The 16658-nt window shown below is 39.2% G+C and overlaps 1 protein-coding gene across 3 annotated transcripts in view; it reads left to right on the top strand.

Moving 5' to 3' along the window:
* Positions 1-1068: 1068 nt before the first annotated feature.
* The window catches only part of CACNA2D1 (calcium voltage-gated channel auxiliary subunit alpha2delta 1), a 671705-nt gene continuing 656115 nt past the window's right edge, over positions 1069-16658 (top strand). For all 3 annotated transcript variants that reach the window (XM_054017298.1, XM_054017306.1, XM_054017317.1), the window contains exon 1: positions 1069-1592. In XM_054017298.1, coding sequence (XP_053873273.1) covers positions 1498-1592 — 95 coding nt within the window. In that variant the 5' untranslated portion in view covers positions 1069-1497. The remainder of the gene's footprint in view (positions 1593-16658) is intronic.

Here is a 16658-nt window from a genome sequence, read left to right on the forward strand (position 1 = left end):
GCCTATACCCTGGGCCCTAAGATGATCTCTGAGTTAAAATGTGGTGAGGCAAGGTGGATGGGGTATTATCTTTTATTGGATCAACTTCTGCTGGTAAGAGAGACAAGCTTTTGACCTTACACTGAGCTCTTCTTCAGGTCTGGGTTCTGTGTAGCTGGCAAGCTTGGCTCTCTCACTAACAGAAGTTGGTCCAAAAAAATATATTATCTTGCTCACCTTGTGTCTCTAATATCCCGGGACCCACAAGCTTACAACACTGCATGCTTAAAATGTGGCGAACACACTGATAAAATCTGGTCTTGTCCTGGGAAGGAAATAGGCGGAAGGGGGCAGGTTGTCAAAAGTGCCGCGCTTAGCACCCATAATTGGAAACCGATTTTCAAAGAGACCCCCAGGGGAGCTGGTGAATGCTGAGCAGAGCACTTTTAAAAACCAGGCCAACTTCCACAGGGAGTCTAAATGGAAGCTGTTAAGTAAGAGGGCAGCCTGCCTAGCACTAGCCTAACTTGCGTGGTTCTCTGAAGGCAAGCTTGAGAGGGGGAAACACCCTCACAAGGGTTAACTGGGAGAATCAGATCCAGGGGGCCGCCCGGGAGGTGCGGAGACCCAGCCGCTCATGCCCAAGGGGCCGCCCGGGAGGTGCGGAGACCCAGCCGCACATGCCCAGGGGGCCGCTAGCGACAAGCCCGGAGAGGCTTTCGAACCAGGCGGCGAGCCGGAGTCTCGCTTGATTCTGCGCTCCAGTTCCCAGGCTGCCTTAGCTCCAGCACAGGGCCAGTCAATACAACAAAACACAAAGTGCGTTGCGGAGCAAATCCGGGCCGGTTCGGAGCCTGGCCTGCGAGGCTGCCTTGTGCAGGGCTTTCTAGCATGTGGCTGGCTGCGGGCTGGGGCTAAACACCCCTCCCCCCCCCCCCCCAAGCTCGGGAGATCAGATGCTGACTTTGGGAGTTCCTCCTATTCCTTGTATGGAAAGCGGCTCGCCGAGGCTCATCTAACACCCTCCCCCGCTGTGACTTTCCCCAGCTCCCTTTTCTTCTTGCTCGTAGCAGGGAAGCAAAGGAGAAATCTCCCAGCCTCTGCTGCTTCCCACAACTCACCCCCTCCAACACCCCCACGCCCGCCGCCGCCTCCTCCGCCTCTCCCCTCCCCTCCTCCGCAATCGGGAATAAATCAGGGAAGGAGCGAGCCGGGCACGCCAGAGCGAGCAGAGATCTGTTCCAAAAGTAGCCCTGATGGCGGCGGATCGGATGGAGCCGGAGCTGCCGCTGGAGTAGCGGCGAGTCAGAGTATCTCCCTGGATCCCCCGCTCCACCCACAGATCTCAATCGGTCTCCTCCCCACCCCCAGCTCCGCTCCCTGCTGCTGTGCCCATCGCTGGGCGGCTCCTCGGAGAAGGGAGGACACTTTAAAAAGCAAAACAATCCCCTACTCATTTAATTTTATTATTTGTTCCGTCTCCGTGACTGGGGGGGGGATCGATCTTCGATCAGGAAGATGGCTGCTAGCTGGCTGCTAGTCTTTAGTCTGACACTTTTCCAGTCCCTGGTGATGAACCTGTCCTCCGAAGGACCCTTCCCTTCTGCCACAACGTAAGTCCCACCTGAGTTTGGATCTGGACTGGTTTTTGGTTTTAAATTGGGTGGTGGGGAAGGAAAGCGTTTCACTGGGAAAGTGTGTGTGTGTGTGTTTGGGAGAGGGTGGCGATTGTAATTTGCAGGAGAGTTCTCCTTCCTGGGGAGTGGGGGAGCCCTGATCATAAAGTGGTAACTGGGGTACACTGCAGGATTTTGGCTGCTTTTGTTTTATCGATCCAGGCTCTCCAATAGATGGTCACTGAGAAGAGCGAGAGCAAGACCAGGGAAAGCCAAGTACTATACTTTTGAGTCAAGGGATTTACATGAGAGCAACACTCCAGAGCAGATCCCAGTCTCTAAATATACCCCCAGCAGTTTAGCTGTGCTAAGAGGAAAGTTTCTAGTTGCACACATTCCCCTCTCCCCGCCCCCACCAGCTTCAAAGGTTATTTCTGTGTGACTGGAATTTTAACACTTTCTATTTTTAAAAATACTGTAGCAATTTCTTTTTTTCTTTTTAAAATAAAAGATGCATGAAATACATGTCCTTGCCTTTTCCATGCATGTTTCCAAGACAGTTGTTGTTATAATTTTTGGATGAAGATTTTAAATGTATGTATGCGCTCATTTCTACTTGGATTTCCTCCAGTTCACAACATTAATATTTTGACAGTTCCAGGGTTTGTTTTGTTCATGTGGTTTTGTGTGTGCGCATGCATGTGCAAAAGCAGACTTTTTTGCATGTTTAAAGCAACATAAGTAAAGTAGCCGTGTTTTCCTGCAGACTCTCAAACATTAGCCATCACAGTAATTACTTAAGGGGGATTCACCTTTGCATCTTCAAGAGAAATATTCTTAGTAATAGCTGTTTTATGTTGCTGTTTTGCATGGATGTAATAGAAAATTTTAAAGCGTTGCGCAGTTATTAACATGAAAGTGTATCCCTGAACAAAGCTAGGATCACATAATGAAAAGCATGCAAAACAAGAAAGGGGGGGGGGAATAGCCCAATATGTTATATTTTAGTTTCAGTCAGACACTTCTAGGATAAGAAACAATGTGGACTAATGACCACATTTTCTTTTTAGAAGCACTTACTTTAGTTCCTGGGTTAAAACCTGTCATTAGATAACTTTATGTGGATGGCTCACTTTACATGCATTTTACATAAGAAAAACAAAGCTAAGGGTAGTCTTCTGTGTTGTTTGATGCTGAGCAGAATTTACTGTCCTGGCTCATTCTGTACAGGAGATTTCAGTGATTACCAGTAGTGCTTTTTCACCAATTAGTGCTGCTGGTGTGTTAGAATTGGTTTCAGTTCTCTGTGTTGGTTCTATTATGTATTGGAGCAAGACTAAAAGGATGCACACACTGGTACAAGAAAGAAAGGGATTAAGAAAGATAACTGCGTAACCACTTAATATCTTTTAGATTGCATAAATGAAGCCTTGCCTTTTCATTTTCATTTACTTCTATTTTCTTGGACTGAAAGAGTTACAAAGATGTGCTGTGTAAAACAAGAAGAGTTAACTAAAAAATAATGCTAGGATACCCGTCTTTTAAATCCTTGCTACTCTTAGACTTCACCATCCTAGATCAAAAGACTATCTCTTAGTGAATTGATAAATCATGTTATATACAATTATTCACAATTGATCTTCTCCTTAAATTTATCTAATTCGTAACAGAAAAAGAAATGGAAACAAACACGACGGAAAGCAGATACTATAATTTCCAAGTAGAATTATGGGTCTCTTTTTACTTTGAGATACTTTTTAAAAAATCTTAGGAGTCCACTCAGTTCATATTTGCTTCTTACAGTCACAGTTACTCTTACTATTCATGATGATAAGAGCAAACATCAGCAGAATAAGGTATTAGTTAATCAAAGAACTTTAATGATAAGGAATGCACAATAAAAATATCTTTTCTCTTGGTTAACAGCATTTATATGTTCTCCACAATCTACTTACTGTCTGTTTTTTTTAAATCAAGCCATTGAAATATTGTAGAAAGAATCCACAGTGTCGGCCTATCCTTCATAATAATGTATTTCCTCTCTTAAATGAAATCAAAGAGCAAATAAGTCTCATTTCATTTAGGAAACAGTTCAGCAGGCTGGTAGGAGGTCTTGTTTTGCAAAGAGTAATGATGTAACAGGTGAAGCCGAAAACAATGCTAGGATACTGCTTTTAACAACTGCGAGTTTAATGATGTTTTGCTCACCAGTGTATAGTGTAAATGGGGAAGAACAAAGTGAAAATGACACAAGTGAAAATGTCTGTGAGTGTAAATAATTTTAGATGTAAATACCAGTAGTAACAAATAGAAAAAAGACTGATGGGTTGGGAAGAAATGAAAGGGATACTAATAGTTGAAAACCAAAGGCTGTTTAATGCCTGATATGTCACATTCATCTAAAAGTATTTTCCCAATATTTTTAATATGCACTCCTCTCTTTTATCATTTATTTGAAAAGTTGGTATTAGGCGGCATTTGAATATTGCTTGGTTGGGTGTATTGTAATTTAAAAAATTAGTATATACAAGGCTACAAAGTTGTTGATTTTATCAACAATTGTTTCCCACCCCATTATCCTGTGAATTTTGCATCAGTTAATGTCATTCTTATGAGATGTATCTTTCCTGCAGAACTCAAGAAATTCATGTAATCAATACAGTGATATAAAAATATATCTTTTTTGGTAAAGAAAAGCTCAAAAGCTTTCACTAGTGTCTCTTAGATACAATCTCAGGCATTTGATCAATTTCACTACTTTGGCTTTGATATGTTTACCCAGCAAAATAGGGAGAGTCAGCTTATTAGAAACATCTATACTGAATGAAATAGAAACCTGAGCTGTTCATTCAAAAGCAGAAAATATGTTATAGTCACATAGTGCTGCAAGCAGCCAACGTTAGAATATTTTAATCAGATTGAAGATTTTCTGTGTTGGGATATGCAGGCATATTGATGGATATAACTTGATCTTTTGATATAAGGTTTGACAACTGATCAATATATATTGCACATTTAGTTAAATATATCATTTTCACTGTGTCAAAATATTAAGGAATTATACAATGCACTAAATTATACAGTGTACTCAAATATACAGTGGTCTCTTATGTTTTGACTTCCAGTAATTCAGTCATATGTGCAACATTGCACACATTTTGCACTTGTATGAGAATATTTTTTTTATATGGCAGACCTATCATACTTGTAACTGAACTGCTGGTAAAAGTACACAATGCATTTCTTTCTTTCTAGTCTTATATGTACATTTAATGTCTCTATATATCTAGATACAATATTTTAATGTTAGATGTATTTTTTAATTTTATTTATAAGGACAACCTAGCACACTATTGGTGCTATATGAATAAGATAACAGTAATAGAAACATAATAAGCCATTTTAATTTCAGATTTTTTTTAAAACAGTTGTACTTTTGATATCAACTAAAAAGCAGTAATTACAGTAGTGCTGATATTTACTATAACACTGATTAACATAAAATGTAAATATGTACTCCATGCTTTGAGAGGACTAACTTGGATATTTTGTTACACAATTTAAAACTTAACAGTTAAGTGTTTGACAAATTTAGGATTGGATCCTATTAAATTCAATAGGACTGCTTTTGTGTATGTATTTGCAGGATTGGGCTCATAGTTTGGCTCTATCAAATCCTTTAAAACATTTTCTATCTTTAGTTCTCTCTTTTCTTTTTAAATGACTCTCTCCTAATGTTTGGATTTTAAAATAAGAAGTATAAGTTCATGACATAACCGAGACAGACTTTGTCACTTGGAATGAGTTATAAGATTTATTAATATTATTCAGAATATGTAAAATATGCGAGAATAACAAGGAAATTGTGCATATACTTATAGACAAGCAAACATTTAGTAAATAAAGGTCTAATCCTGCAAACACTTACTCATGTGAATCACCCTTTCTCTCTTTTATGTCATTAGGATTACTCATTGAAGTAAGGATGACACACATGAAAGGACTGGGATCTTTATCTTTTGGTTTTTGTGCATGGTTCTACCAAGTGTAATTCTACCATTAATAACTATACAGGCTAGACTTGATAGTCTGTATCACTTTCTGTATTAAATGATTAGTGACAAAAGGTGGACAGAAGACATTCACGGTGTGTATTTTAAATGTGCTGATAAATGTACATACTTTATTTTGATACTTCCAGTATAATGATTATTTGATCCTTTTATTAAAAAAAATCTTTGATAGCAAAATATCCTATTTAGCTTTGAAACTAGTTGTAATATATCAAGTACTAGCACTTTTGAAAATAGCATTGTTTTGGTATATTCAGAAATACTCTCTGCTATAAAAAATACCCCACTGACGTGAGCCTTCATGTAAATGGAACAGAGAGAGGGAGCCAAAAGATGTAATGCACTTAGAAACAGAGAAGTGAAGTATCACCTCTTGGTGTGTTCTCAGCATCATGTGTCTGAGTGCCAAACACTACACAAGATGTGTAAAACCACAGGTGCCTAAAACACAGTCTTATGAATATATGTCTAGTAGAAATAAATTTAAAGCAGAGTGCAAAATAGGTTGGTGACCAGTGTTGTTTTCCTTTTGTGTGTGTATGTATATCGGTATGCATGATGGTGCTAAATGAAAGTTATTTGGATTCGCAGAACATGATTCCATTTATTATATTTATTATCAGTGAATGGGAGTTTCTTGGTATTTTGGTTTTATTTCTTTCCCTCTTGTTTGTGTTTTGATGTCCCCTCTCCTCTCCATTCCCATGGTTTTTTCTTCTAAGGTTTTCAAACCTACAGCTGTTACATTTTATTAGGTATGAAAATCTAAACTGAAAACTTGCAGCATAGTCACTGATCAGAAAGAGATTTTCATTGAAATAAATCAGTGGCTTAGGGTTCTTGCCATCTTTAATCTTACAATGATGCTATTTTCAGAACTGCATTGCTCATACCCTACAAAATGATTTTATCCAAGAACTCAGCTGCTAGAAAGAGAGGGAGGGAGCCTGGCAGTATGTTAGTTTTATATGTGTTCACTTAAATAGAAGGCCTTTGGTGTAGATTTTTTTAAAAAACAATATTAATTTAGCTGAACACTTTAATTTGGAGGAGGGAAGTGGTTAAATTTTAGTTTAACCTTTTGCAAACGATAAACAGTAAACTGGGTTACACAAATCCACTGGTAACTGAGGTTAGACCTTTTAATGCCTTGATCCTCCGTCCCTTACTCATGTGAGCAGCTCTTACCAAAGCAAGTAATCTCATTTAAACCAATGAACTATAATAAGATTTGAGGGTTGCAGTCCTGGGTAGTATAACAGAAAGAAGAAAATAGACCAATCCTACACGAATTTGTTTTAATGGAAGCAGGATTGGGCCCAAAACTCCCTGGTATTTTTATAGATGAACTAGAGTTTCTCATCCCTGTATGCCTATATATATATTTTGTTTAGCGAGTTTATAAAGATATTCGTGACTAATGCCAAATTGTGGACTTGGGATAAAAACCCTCTCCTCTGCTTTGGTGAAGTTTCTTCTTCCTATCTATAATGCTGGGAATCAAATTGTTACTTGGACCCCAATTGTAATTTTGCTAAAGTCAAATGTTGTGCTTTATTTTTTGTCTCTATTAAATACTGAATCAGGCTTATTTACAGAAATGATACAAACTTATTTTCTGGATTTAAGCATTTAGTGACTCTAATACCTTGAAAAAATGCAAAGGTTTCTAATTACACCTCTACCGCAATATAACGCGACCCGATATAACACGAATTCGGATATAACGCGGTAAAGCAGTGCTCCGGGGGGGTCAGGGCTGCGCACTCCAGTGGATCAAAGCAAGTTCGATATAACTCGGTTTCACCTATAACGCGGTAAGATTTTTTGGCTCCCGAGGACAGCGTTATATCGAGGTAGAGGTGTACCAAAAAAACCCTAAAAACATATTCCTCATTTTTCTCCCTTGGGTAATCCCTATTCTCAGTGCTCTGATTACTATCAAAGCTCTCCAGTATGAGCACGTCATTCTGTCTACTGTCATTAAATGATGAGTATCAATCAATATTTAAATTATATGTGAATGAGAATGCAGCCCTAATTTTTCTTTTTGTACTTACTAAAGGACCCGATCCTACAACACCTTTCTCATTCATATAGTTCTCTCACATCAGTGATCCCACTGTCCCCTTGAACTACTCCTATGATTTGCAGGATTGGGCCCAAAGCTCGGATTTTGTAGTAATAAATGGTATTGCAAATAATAATGAACTGAACGCTGCAATTACATATTATGGGCTTGATTCTCATCACTTCTGATTGATACCCCTATAAATGAGGAGAGAATTTGTCCAGTATCTTATTTTGAATATGCTTTTTGGCTCTAACAGCATAATTATTTCCATATAATACTCTACTGATTGTAGAAATGGTTTAAATACAAACTGCAAATATATAATATTAATAGCCGAATCCTGCCCTCAGCTGAACTTGTAACACCTTGATGACATTAATGTGCTGGTTTGAGTTTAACTGAGGACAAAGTTGGGCCCAATAAGTCTAAGGACATTCAGTCAAATCTAGCCTGCTAATTATGCATATTGCAGTAGAACATGGGTGGGATTTTCAAAAGAGCTGGAGTGACTTAAGAGCCTGTACATACCTTATTGAAAATCAATTGGACTGTGCTCCTAAATCACATCAGCACCTTTAAAAATCCCAGTTTGTATCAGAGGAGTATATCTAGGGGCCTTATTGCATAAACCTTACTCAAGCTAAAGCCCATGGCAACTTTGCCTGCATAGGGGCTGCTGGTTGGGGCCTCGGGTGTTTCCCAGGTGTGTAGTACTACACCTTTTGGAAACTGAGATTAGTTCAGATTGTGCCCCCATCAGCAGAGTCCTCAGCAGCATCTCCATCTTCCCATGCCCTGAGAGCTTGGATTTATGCAGTGAGGGGGCTGGGTCTCAGCAGGCCTGACACAGGAAGTGGCTGATCCTACAATGGACTGAGGCAACATGGGTGATACACATCGCTCCCTCTCACGAAGATCCCCCTAGTAAAAGTGACACAGAATGGAACTTTGTTGGTGGAGCTGACGTTTGATGAGGGTGGAATTGTTGTCCAAAGGGTGACCCCAAAACAGCTGTCCTATGAAGCAGGGTTATCGGTTACAGGGGGCACAGATCCTCTCTGTATAATAAGTGCCAATGCTCATTCCACATGGAGGCCAGTCCTGGCCCTGATGTTGTTTGAAAAAATAAAAGCAACTATGCTGATATAACAAACTTGCAAAAGCCTTGATGTTTCCCCCGCTGTTTTATTTTTCTGGGCTTTTGTTGAGACATCATTAAATATATAGTGTTGTGCCAGAGCGTAGAGAACGCACATGATTTACAAAGGGAAAAATGTCAACTATGGCTTTGTACATGATTGCTTCATTTGTTTACAAACGACTGTCTTTAATGGGAATTAATAGTAAATGAATGAATTATGTAATGATGGGATTGATATTTGAAAGATAATATCCCTATGTTCCATACAGTTTCACTCCTGAGCACATTTCCACTGTGACAAAAATCAGTACTAAATGTGTCTGATCTGTATTCCTTAAAAGGTGTGAACATTTGTTACCATACAGTAACCTCACTTACATCAATGAGATATCTTCCATGAGCAGTGACTTCTTATTTGAGTCAAGTTTTGCCGAATCAAACCCCATGTTTTATATTCTTGATTTGGGGTCAGAATCTGACCCTAATCAATGAACCTTTGTTGAGAAACCCCATTCATATCAGTGGGGTTATTTGCATGGGCAAGAACTCATCATATGAGTAAGGATTTGCAGATTAGGCCCATCGCTCTCTTTTGTTTTTATTTTTAAATAACTAAAAATAACGGGTCCTATCTTGCTCCCATTCAGTTCAATAGGAGTTTTTCATTTACTTCAATGGGAGCAAGATCAGACCCAAAATTCCCCCCTCCCCCTCTTAGAATGTCAGTGTTGGATGGGACCTCTGGAGGTTATCTAGTCCAACCCCCTGCTCAAAGTAGGACCAATCCCCAACTAAATCCCCAAATGGCCCCCTCAAGGATTGAGCTCACAATCCTGGGTTTAGGAGGCCGATGCTCAAACCACTGAACTATCCCTTCCCCATATGTGCCAGTGGTGGAATAGAGAGGCAGGAAGCTGGATTTTTGTTCCTCGTATGATTTTTGCTATTTATTTACAAAGATTCTAACAAGTTTATGAAAAAGATTGACATTATATTGCATCAACAAATCAGCAAGCTTTTGCAGTTAATTACAGTAATTCAAAATCAGACTGTCTTTATTTGAGGCAGTCCCTGAAATACTCATAGCATATGAATGTGGGGTTATAATATTTATGGTTATAATAAACCTTGCTTCTATGGGATTTTTTTACGCTCTTTAATTACCTTCTCTGCTTCTCTCCCCTTCCCTGCTTTTTAAGAGTTCAATAGGAGACAGAATACAGATCAGCTGTGACAGATACAGATTTTGCAAATAATGATTTGGACCCTGGAACCTGAAATTGGGTCGGTGTGTTCAGAGCCCAGTCCTGCCGCCCTTACGCACCTGACTCACATAACTTCAGCTGGGCTACATGTGTGAACACGTCAAGCAAAATTTGGCTCATGTGTAGCAAAAGCTCCGATGTGACTAGATAGAGTAAAATAAGGATTGCAGTCATCGTTTTCCTTGGCATGCTACCGAAAGTGCATTTTGTTTTGGATGCCTTAGTGCAGCCATATTTTCTGAGGTAACAATTTTTACCTTAGGATAGCTCCTCCATATGACATCATTGGGGGTTGGGCTCTGTGAGTTTATTCTGGAAGTGCAGCTATTGCATGCGTCATGTTCCCCTCTGCACTTTGCCAGTTTCCCAGAAGCTATCAATGCAGGAAGTGATATGGGTAAAAACACCTCATACAATATATAATGTATTTTATTATTATCCTCATCATTATTAAAAATTTTATAGAAAGAATAACATTCTGTACTAGGGTCTATGTCACTCTGTCAAAAATGACATTACCTGTTCCTGAGTCACTGGTAACTTGGAATTAAATAATCTTATGAATCAGTGTCCTAGTAGACAAAGCACAATATGGGGTATTAGTTGGTGTCTGCGACAGACCACCAAACCACACTATGGAACAGAATCCTTACTCACCTATTTGGAGTGTGCAGGAAAAAATCAACTGTGTGATTGTGGGGGACTTCAATATGAGCGACATACGCTGGAAGTATCATGCTGCCAGTACTAAAACATCCTTGGAATTTCTAAATATTATAGAATTCAGTTCAAACTCAACGTGTTGCATCTAACCCAGGGGAATTTAATATTAGACCACATCTTGACAGATAAAGAGAAACTGGTCACAGAATTAAATATTAATGGTAGCTTAGGTACAAGTGACCATGACTTGATCACATTTCTAATGTGCAAACTGAATAAAGTCCAGACCAGTAATAAATATACTTGATGCTTAAAAGGGCCTGTTTTACAAAGCTGAAAACAATTACAAGTTAGATCAGCTCAGAGGAAAAAATTTAATCAGAAAAATGTGAATGATAATTAGGAATTGTTTAAGAACACTTTACTAGATGCCAAAAGGCTGCAATCCTACAACCAAGGAAGAAGGATGTCATGGTTAAAAAAACAACCTGCTTTATAAGGGAAGTGAAGGCAGCTATAAAAAATAATAATATATAACAAATGGAGGAATGAGAGTAAGGAATTGTAAAAAAAAAAAAAAAAAAATCCTTTGGGAAGTAAAGGAACACAAGGAGAAATTTATGGCCAGCAGTATAGGATAACAAGAAGTTCAAGTATGTTAGGAATAAAAAGAATCCTAACAATGGTATTGGTCCATTAATAGATGGAACTGGTGGAATTATTAATGAAAATGCAGAAAAGCCAGAATAGTTCAATAACTATTTATGTTCTGTATTTGGGGAAAAAACAGATAACGATGTTATATGATAACACACTTTCCATTATATTAGCATCTCAGAAGGATGTTCAACAGCAGCTACTACAGTTAAACATTTGTAAATCAGCAGGTCTGGATAACTTGCATCCAAGAGTTTTAAAAGACCTGGCTGAGGAGCTTGCTGGACCATTAATATTTGTTGTTGTTTACAATAAGTCTTGGAAAACTGGGGAAGTTTCAGAACACTGGAAGAAAGGTAATTTTGTGACAATATTTAACAAAGCATAAACAGGATGACCCACAGGTAGTTATAAGCCTGTGATTTTGATGTGGGTCTCTGGTAAGATAATGAAGCATCTGATACAGGACTTGATTAATAAAGAATTAAAGGAGGGTAATATAATTAATGCCAATCAATATGGGTTTATGGAAAATAGATTCTATCAAACTAATTTGTAATCTCATCAACAAAAGATATCAAGTGTGGTTGATAAAGATAATAATGTTTCTGTAATATACTTAAACTTCTGTATGGTGTTTGACTTGGTACTGGATGATATTTTGATTAAAAACTAGAATGATGGAAAACATGGCACACTTTACATGGATTAAAAGCTGGTTAACTGATAGGTCTCAAAATACAATTGTAAATGGGGAATCATCATTGAATGGATGTGTTTCTAATGTGGTCCATCAGGGATCAGTTCTTGACCCTGTGCTAGTTAACATACTTTTCAGTGACCTGGAAGGAAACATAAAATCAGCACTGATGAAGTTTGCAGATGACGGAAAAATTGGGGGAGTGGTAAATAATGAAGAGGACAAGTCACTGATGCAGCGTGATCTGAATCACTGTGTAAGTTGAGCACAAGCAAATACTATGCATTTAATATGGTTAAATGTATAATATAGGAACAAAGAATGTAGGCCATACTTACAGGATGGGGGACTCTATCCTGGGAAGCCGTGATTCAGAAGAAGATTTTGGGGTCATGGTGGATAATCAGCTGAACATATGATACAAGTGTTATGCTGTGGCCAAAAGGGCAAATGCCTCCCTTGGATGCATGAACAGGGGAATCTCAATTAGGAGTAGAGAGGCTAATTTTACCTCTGTATTCAGCACTAGTGCAACTGCTGCTGCAATACTGTGTCCATTTCTGATGTCCGCAATTCAAGAAATATGTTCATAACTTGGAGAGGGTTCACAGAAGAGTCACAAGAATGATTAAAGGATTAGACAACATGCCTTGAAGTGGTAGACTTGAGGAGCTCAATCTATGTAGCCTAACAAGGAGAAGGTTTAGGGATGACTTAATCACTGTCTGTAAGTACTGACGTGAGAAACAAATATTTAATAATGGGCTCTTCAGTCTAGTAGAGAAAGGTAGAACAAGATCCAATGACTGGATGTAGAAGCTAGACAAATTCAGACTGGAAATAAGGCATAAATCTTTAACTGTGAGAGTAATTAACTGTTGGAACAATTTACCAAGGGTTGTGGTGGGCTCTTCATCACTGGCAATTGTTAAATCAACATTGGATGTTTTTCTAAACTATATTCTCTAGGAATTATTTTTGGAGAAGTTCTATAGCCTGTGGGTTATAGGAGGTCAGACTAGATGATCACAATGGTACCTTCTGGCCTTGGAATCTATGCCTCTATGAATTATTAAATTCCTAAGGTATTTAAAAGACTTTCTACAGAACCTTGTTAAATGTCTACAGAACCCTGTTGGTTTCACCATTATTACATTCAGTAGCACTTCTCTAGCCGGGAGCAGTAATTCCATTCTATATTTATAACTGCTCTTCAAGAGGGATTAAGGTGAGGTGTGGGGGCCAGAGTGCTAAAGGGAGCTGTATCTGAGATTGGGTGGGATAGAACATTGAAATACTGCATAAAGAGGGTTGGCCTTCTACAGTGGTAGGAGGTATGCACAGGTCCACATGCATTACCTAGTCAATCTGTTGGTGTTGCCAACTGTGCCCCCTTCCTCAGGGCTAAAACCATCCCCATGAGTGGATGATGCAGTTTCAATGGTATATTTTCTGCAGAAGAATAACGAGAAAGGAGACTAAAGGGAGGGGTATTGTTTTTCTGCTTTAAATCCCCGTGGGCAAATATATTACATTATAGTTAAACTGGTTCAGTCTTTTCATATTGAGTCTCTCTGTGGGCTTGTTCTAGTCACTTAAAATCTGTGCCTCAGTTTTCCTCATTTATTAAATGGGCGTAATACTTACCTACTTCACAGGTGCCAGTTTTACAGATGAGGGGCCTAGTACCTAGCCAAATGGGGGGGAGGGGACTGTCTAGATTAATTTGTTACTTAAGGTTTGTAAAGCCCTTTATGAATGAAAAGTGGTTTTATTTTTATACTCTCATTTTGCCTCAGAAAGCTGCATACACGTGATCTTTCCTGACAGGATAGTAATTCTGATTTATCTGCTTCCCACGGCAGATTCTTTTTATAGAACAAATGAAAAGTTGCTGTCACACCTAACCCTCCCCCCCTTTTTTGGTGACTGAAGGCCTGGGGCGTTAGGAGAGTTAATCCCCCAAATCTTTACTCCTGGGATGTACACAGATTGTAAAACATAAGCTCAGTAGCATTTTTAGAAACTAACACAGGAGTCAGCAAAAATGTACAGACAGCACTGTGAAAAAGACCAGCATATCTGATTCATGCCAGCAGTTAGTTACACTCATTTTGATATACCCCCATCATTTCCCCAAATGAGAACACCTGAGGGGCTTATTTCTGGAATTAATGAGCTCCTGGAGTTCCCACTGAAGACAGTCGGAACTGGGGGTGCTCAGCTCATTTGAAAATGGGCCATAAACATCTTGAGTGTTCTCTAATGAAAACAGAGAGGGAGGCTAGTCCAGAGGTTAGGATGCTAGTTTAGGACCCATCCTACCTTGCAGGGGTGGTGTGTGAATAAATACATTACAGACAGAGGGGAGAATGGGGGCCACGTAAGTACTTAAGATAAATAGAGCTACTTTATGAAATTACTTCCAAGGAATACGCACACATGTTGCATGGGAGGCAGTGTAGTTGGGGGTGGATTTATTACAGACTATGAATTAATGCTATAACTAATGATAACCACTGAAGTAGCAAGTTTTTCAAATGCGAGTAACAGGCCTCTCCATGGTAATCATTTTTGACATGCACACAGAAGGAAATTTGTATAATCCTTACAATGTTAATTTATTACATTCAAAGTCACTTTCTTGCGTGGCATCTTGTTGCATTTGGCTTTTGCAGAAATGCTAGATTTGCAAGTGAGTGGGTGATCTGCATGAAGTGGTAAGGAGATTACATTAAACTAAATAGGTGGGACGAAATTCTGTTCTATATCTGAAAGCAGAATCTGGCTAAATTAATCCGTGTGTGACTTCAGTGGCATTACACCAAGGATGAATTTGGTGTAAATGTGCATGCATAAACGTCAACAGATATAATTTGGGACCTGAGTCTGATCTCCCTTACATCAGCATAAGTCAGAAGTAATTCTATTGAAGTGAATAGAAGTTATATTGGTGAATGCAAGAAGAGAATCAGGCCTGTACCATATACAACCAAGGTTCAGGACGAATCTGCATAAAATAATTTCTTATTGTGCATATGCAGGTTTTAATCCTCGGGGAATGAGTCATCACTGTCAAGGCCCGATTGTGTAGATTGTATAAAATAAAATGTATTACATGATCATATTAGGCTACACAAAGGGAAATAGTAACATATCACAAAGGAAACCATGCATGATATCCGATGTGGTCATTTGTCTTCCCCTTAAATTATCAGCTCTGACATCACTTCATTGTCTATGCATTGCTGAGCAAGTGTCCATGTAAAAGAGGACTTTTTAACATGCTATGAGGCATGGCAAATTGTTCCTTCAGATTAGCAACAAATGCTGTTTTGTATACATATGTGATTGCAAAGAAAGTATTTTCCCTGTTTAAAACACTGTATATTGTCTAATACTGTGAAGTCTAAAATGTAAATGGCTTTCACACGTTTTGCCTTTTTTTTTTCTTTTTTTAAAGAAGCAATTAATTGTAGAGCTCAGCATTTCATTTCAGCTTGGGTAGGAATGATCAAAGTCATTTATTTTAACCCCTCATTATGCAGAGCTGATTACCTAGTCCACCATCTGGTGCAAAAGCTTGATTTTTTTTTTCCAGGTATTTATATTTAAAATCTTCACAAAATCTAAAGCATCAGAGTTCTGCAAAGTAAAATCTTGATCTTTGTCGCAAGAGATATATTGGAAAATATTTACCTTCTCTCTTCTCCACCGGGAGTTGAAATATACAACGGGGTTTAAAGAGGAGGCTGGTCTAGGGGTCAGAATGGGGTGTAGGAATGCCTGGGTTATATTCTCCTGCCAATGCCGGGTTTACAATGGCGCCAGTGTCTGCATGGAGCTGGGCCCATGTTCAGATGTGGCCCCGGCCTGCTCTGCTTGCACTGCTCCCCGAGACACCGCTGGCTCCCCCAACCCACCACTTGCTCCTCTCGGTTTGCCTTCCGGCCGAGGTCTCCTCTCCGCCCCCCGCCCACCACTTGGTCCTCTGGCCGAGGGCTCCTCTCTGCCTCCTGACCGGACCACAGTGTGCCTCCGGCTCTGGGCAGTCTCTGCTTCCCACCACCTGTGGGGGCTCGCCTGTCTCCCCGGAGCTGAGCCGCCTGGGACTGGTACAGAATCTTGAGGTTTTAATTGAAATGATTGTTTAAAATAAAGACATTTTTGTACTTATATATCCTATAAACAGAGATAGTAAGTGTTTTTGTACCCAGTGGTAAGGGTAAATATTTGATTTGAAGCTTGCAGTTACTAACTAGTCAGAGGAGATGCTACATTACACAAAGATTAGAAACCACACTAAAATTCAGAAAGTTACTCACTGTTAATCATCTGAGTGAAATTGCAATGGTAGCATGATAAGCAGATAGGAAGAGCAATACAGAAGGGAGGGAGTTAGGGAGAGACTATTGGCAGAAAAGAAAAGGCATGTTGACATTATAGTATGTGGAGAGAAAAGTTAGGGTGATACTTTATCAAGTGAAAAG

The sequence above is a fragment of the Malaclemys terrapin genome, chromosome 1 (genome assembly GCF_027887155.1).
Source record: "Malaclemys terrapin pileata isolate rMalTer1 chromosome 1, rMalTer1.hap1, whole genome shotgun sequence".
NCBI classification, from domain to species: Eukaryota; Metazoa; Chordata; order Testudines; family Emydidae; genus Malaclemys; species Malaclemys terrapin.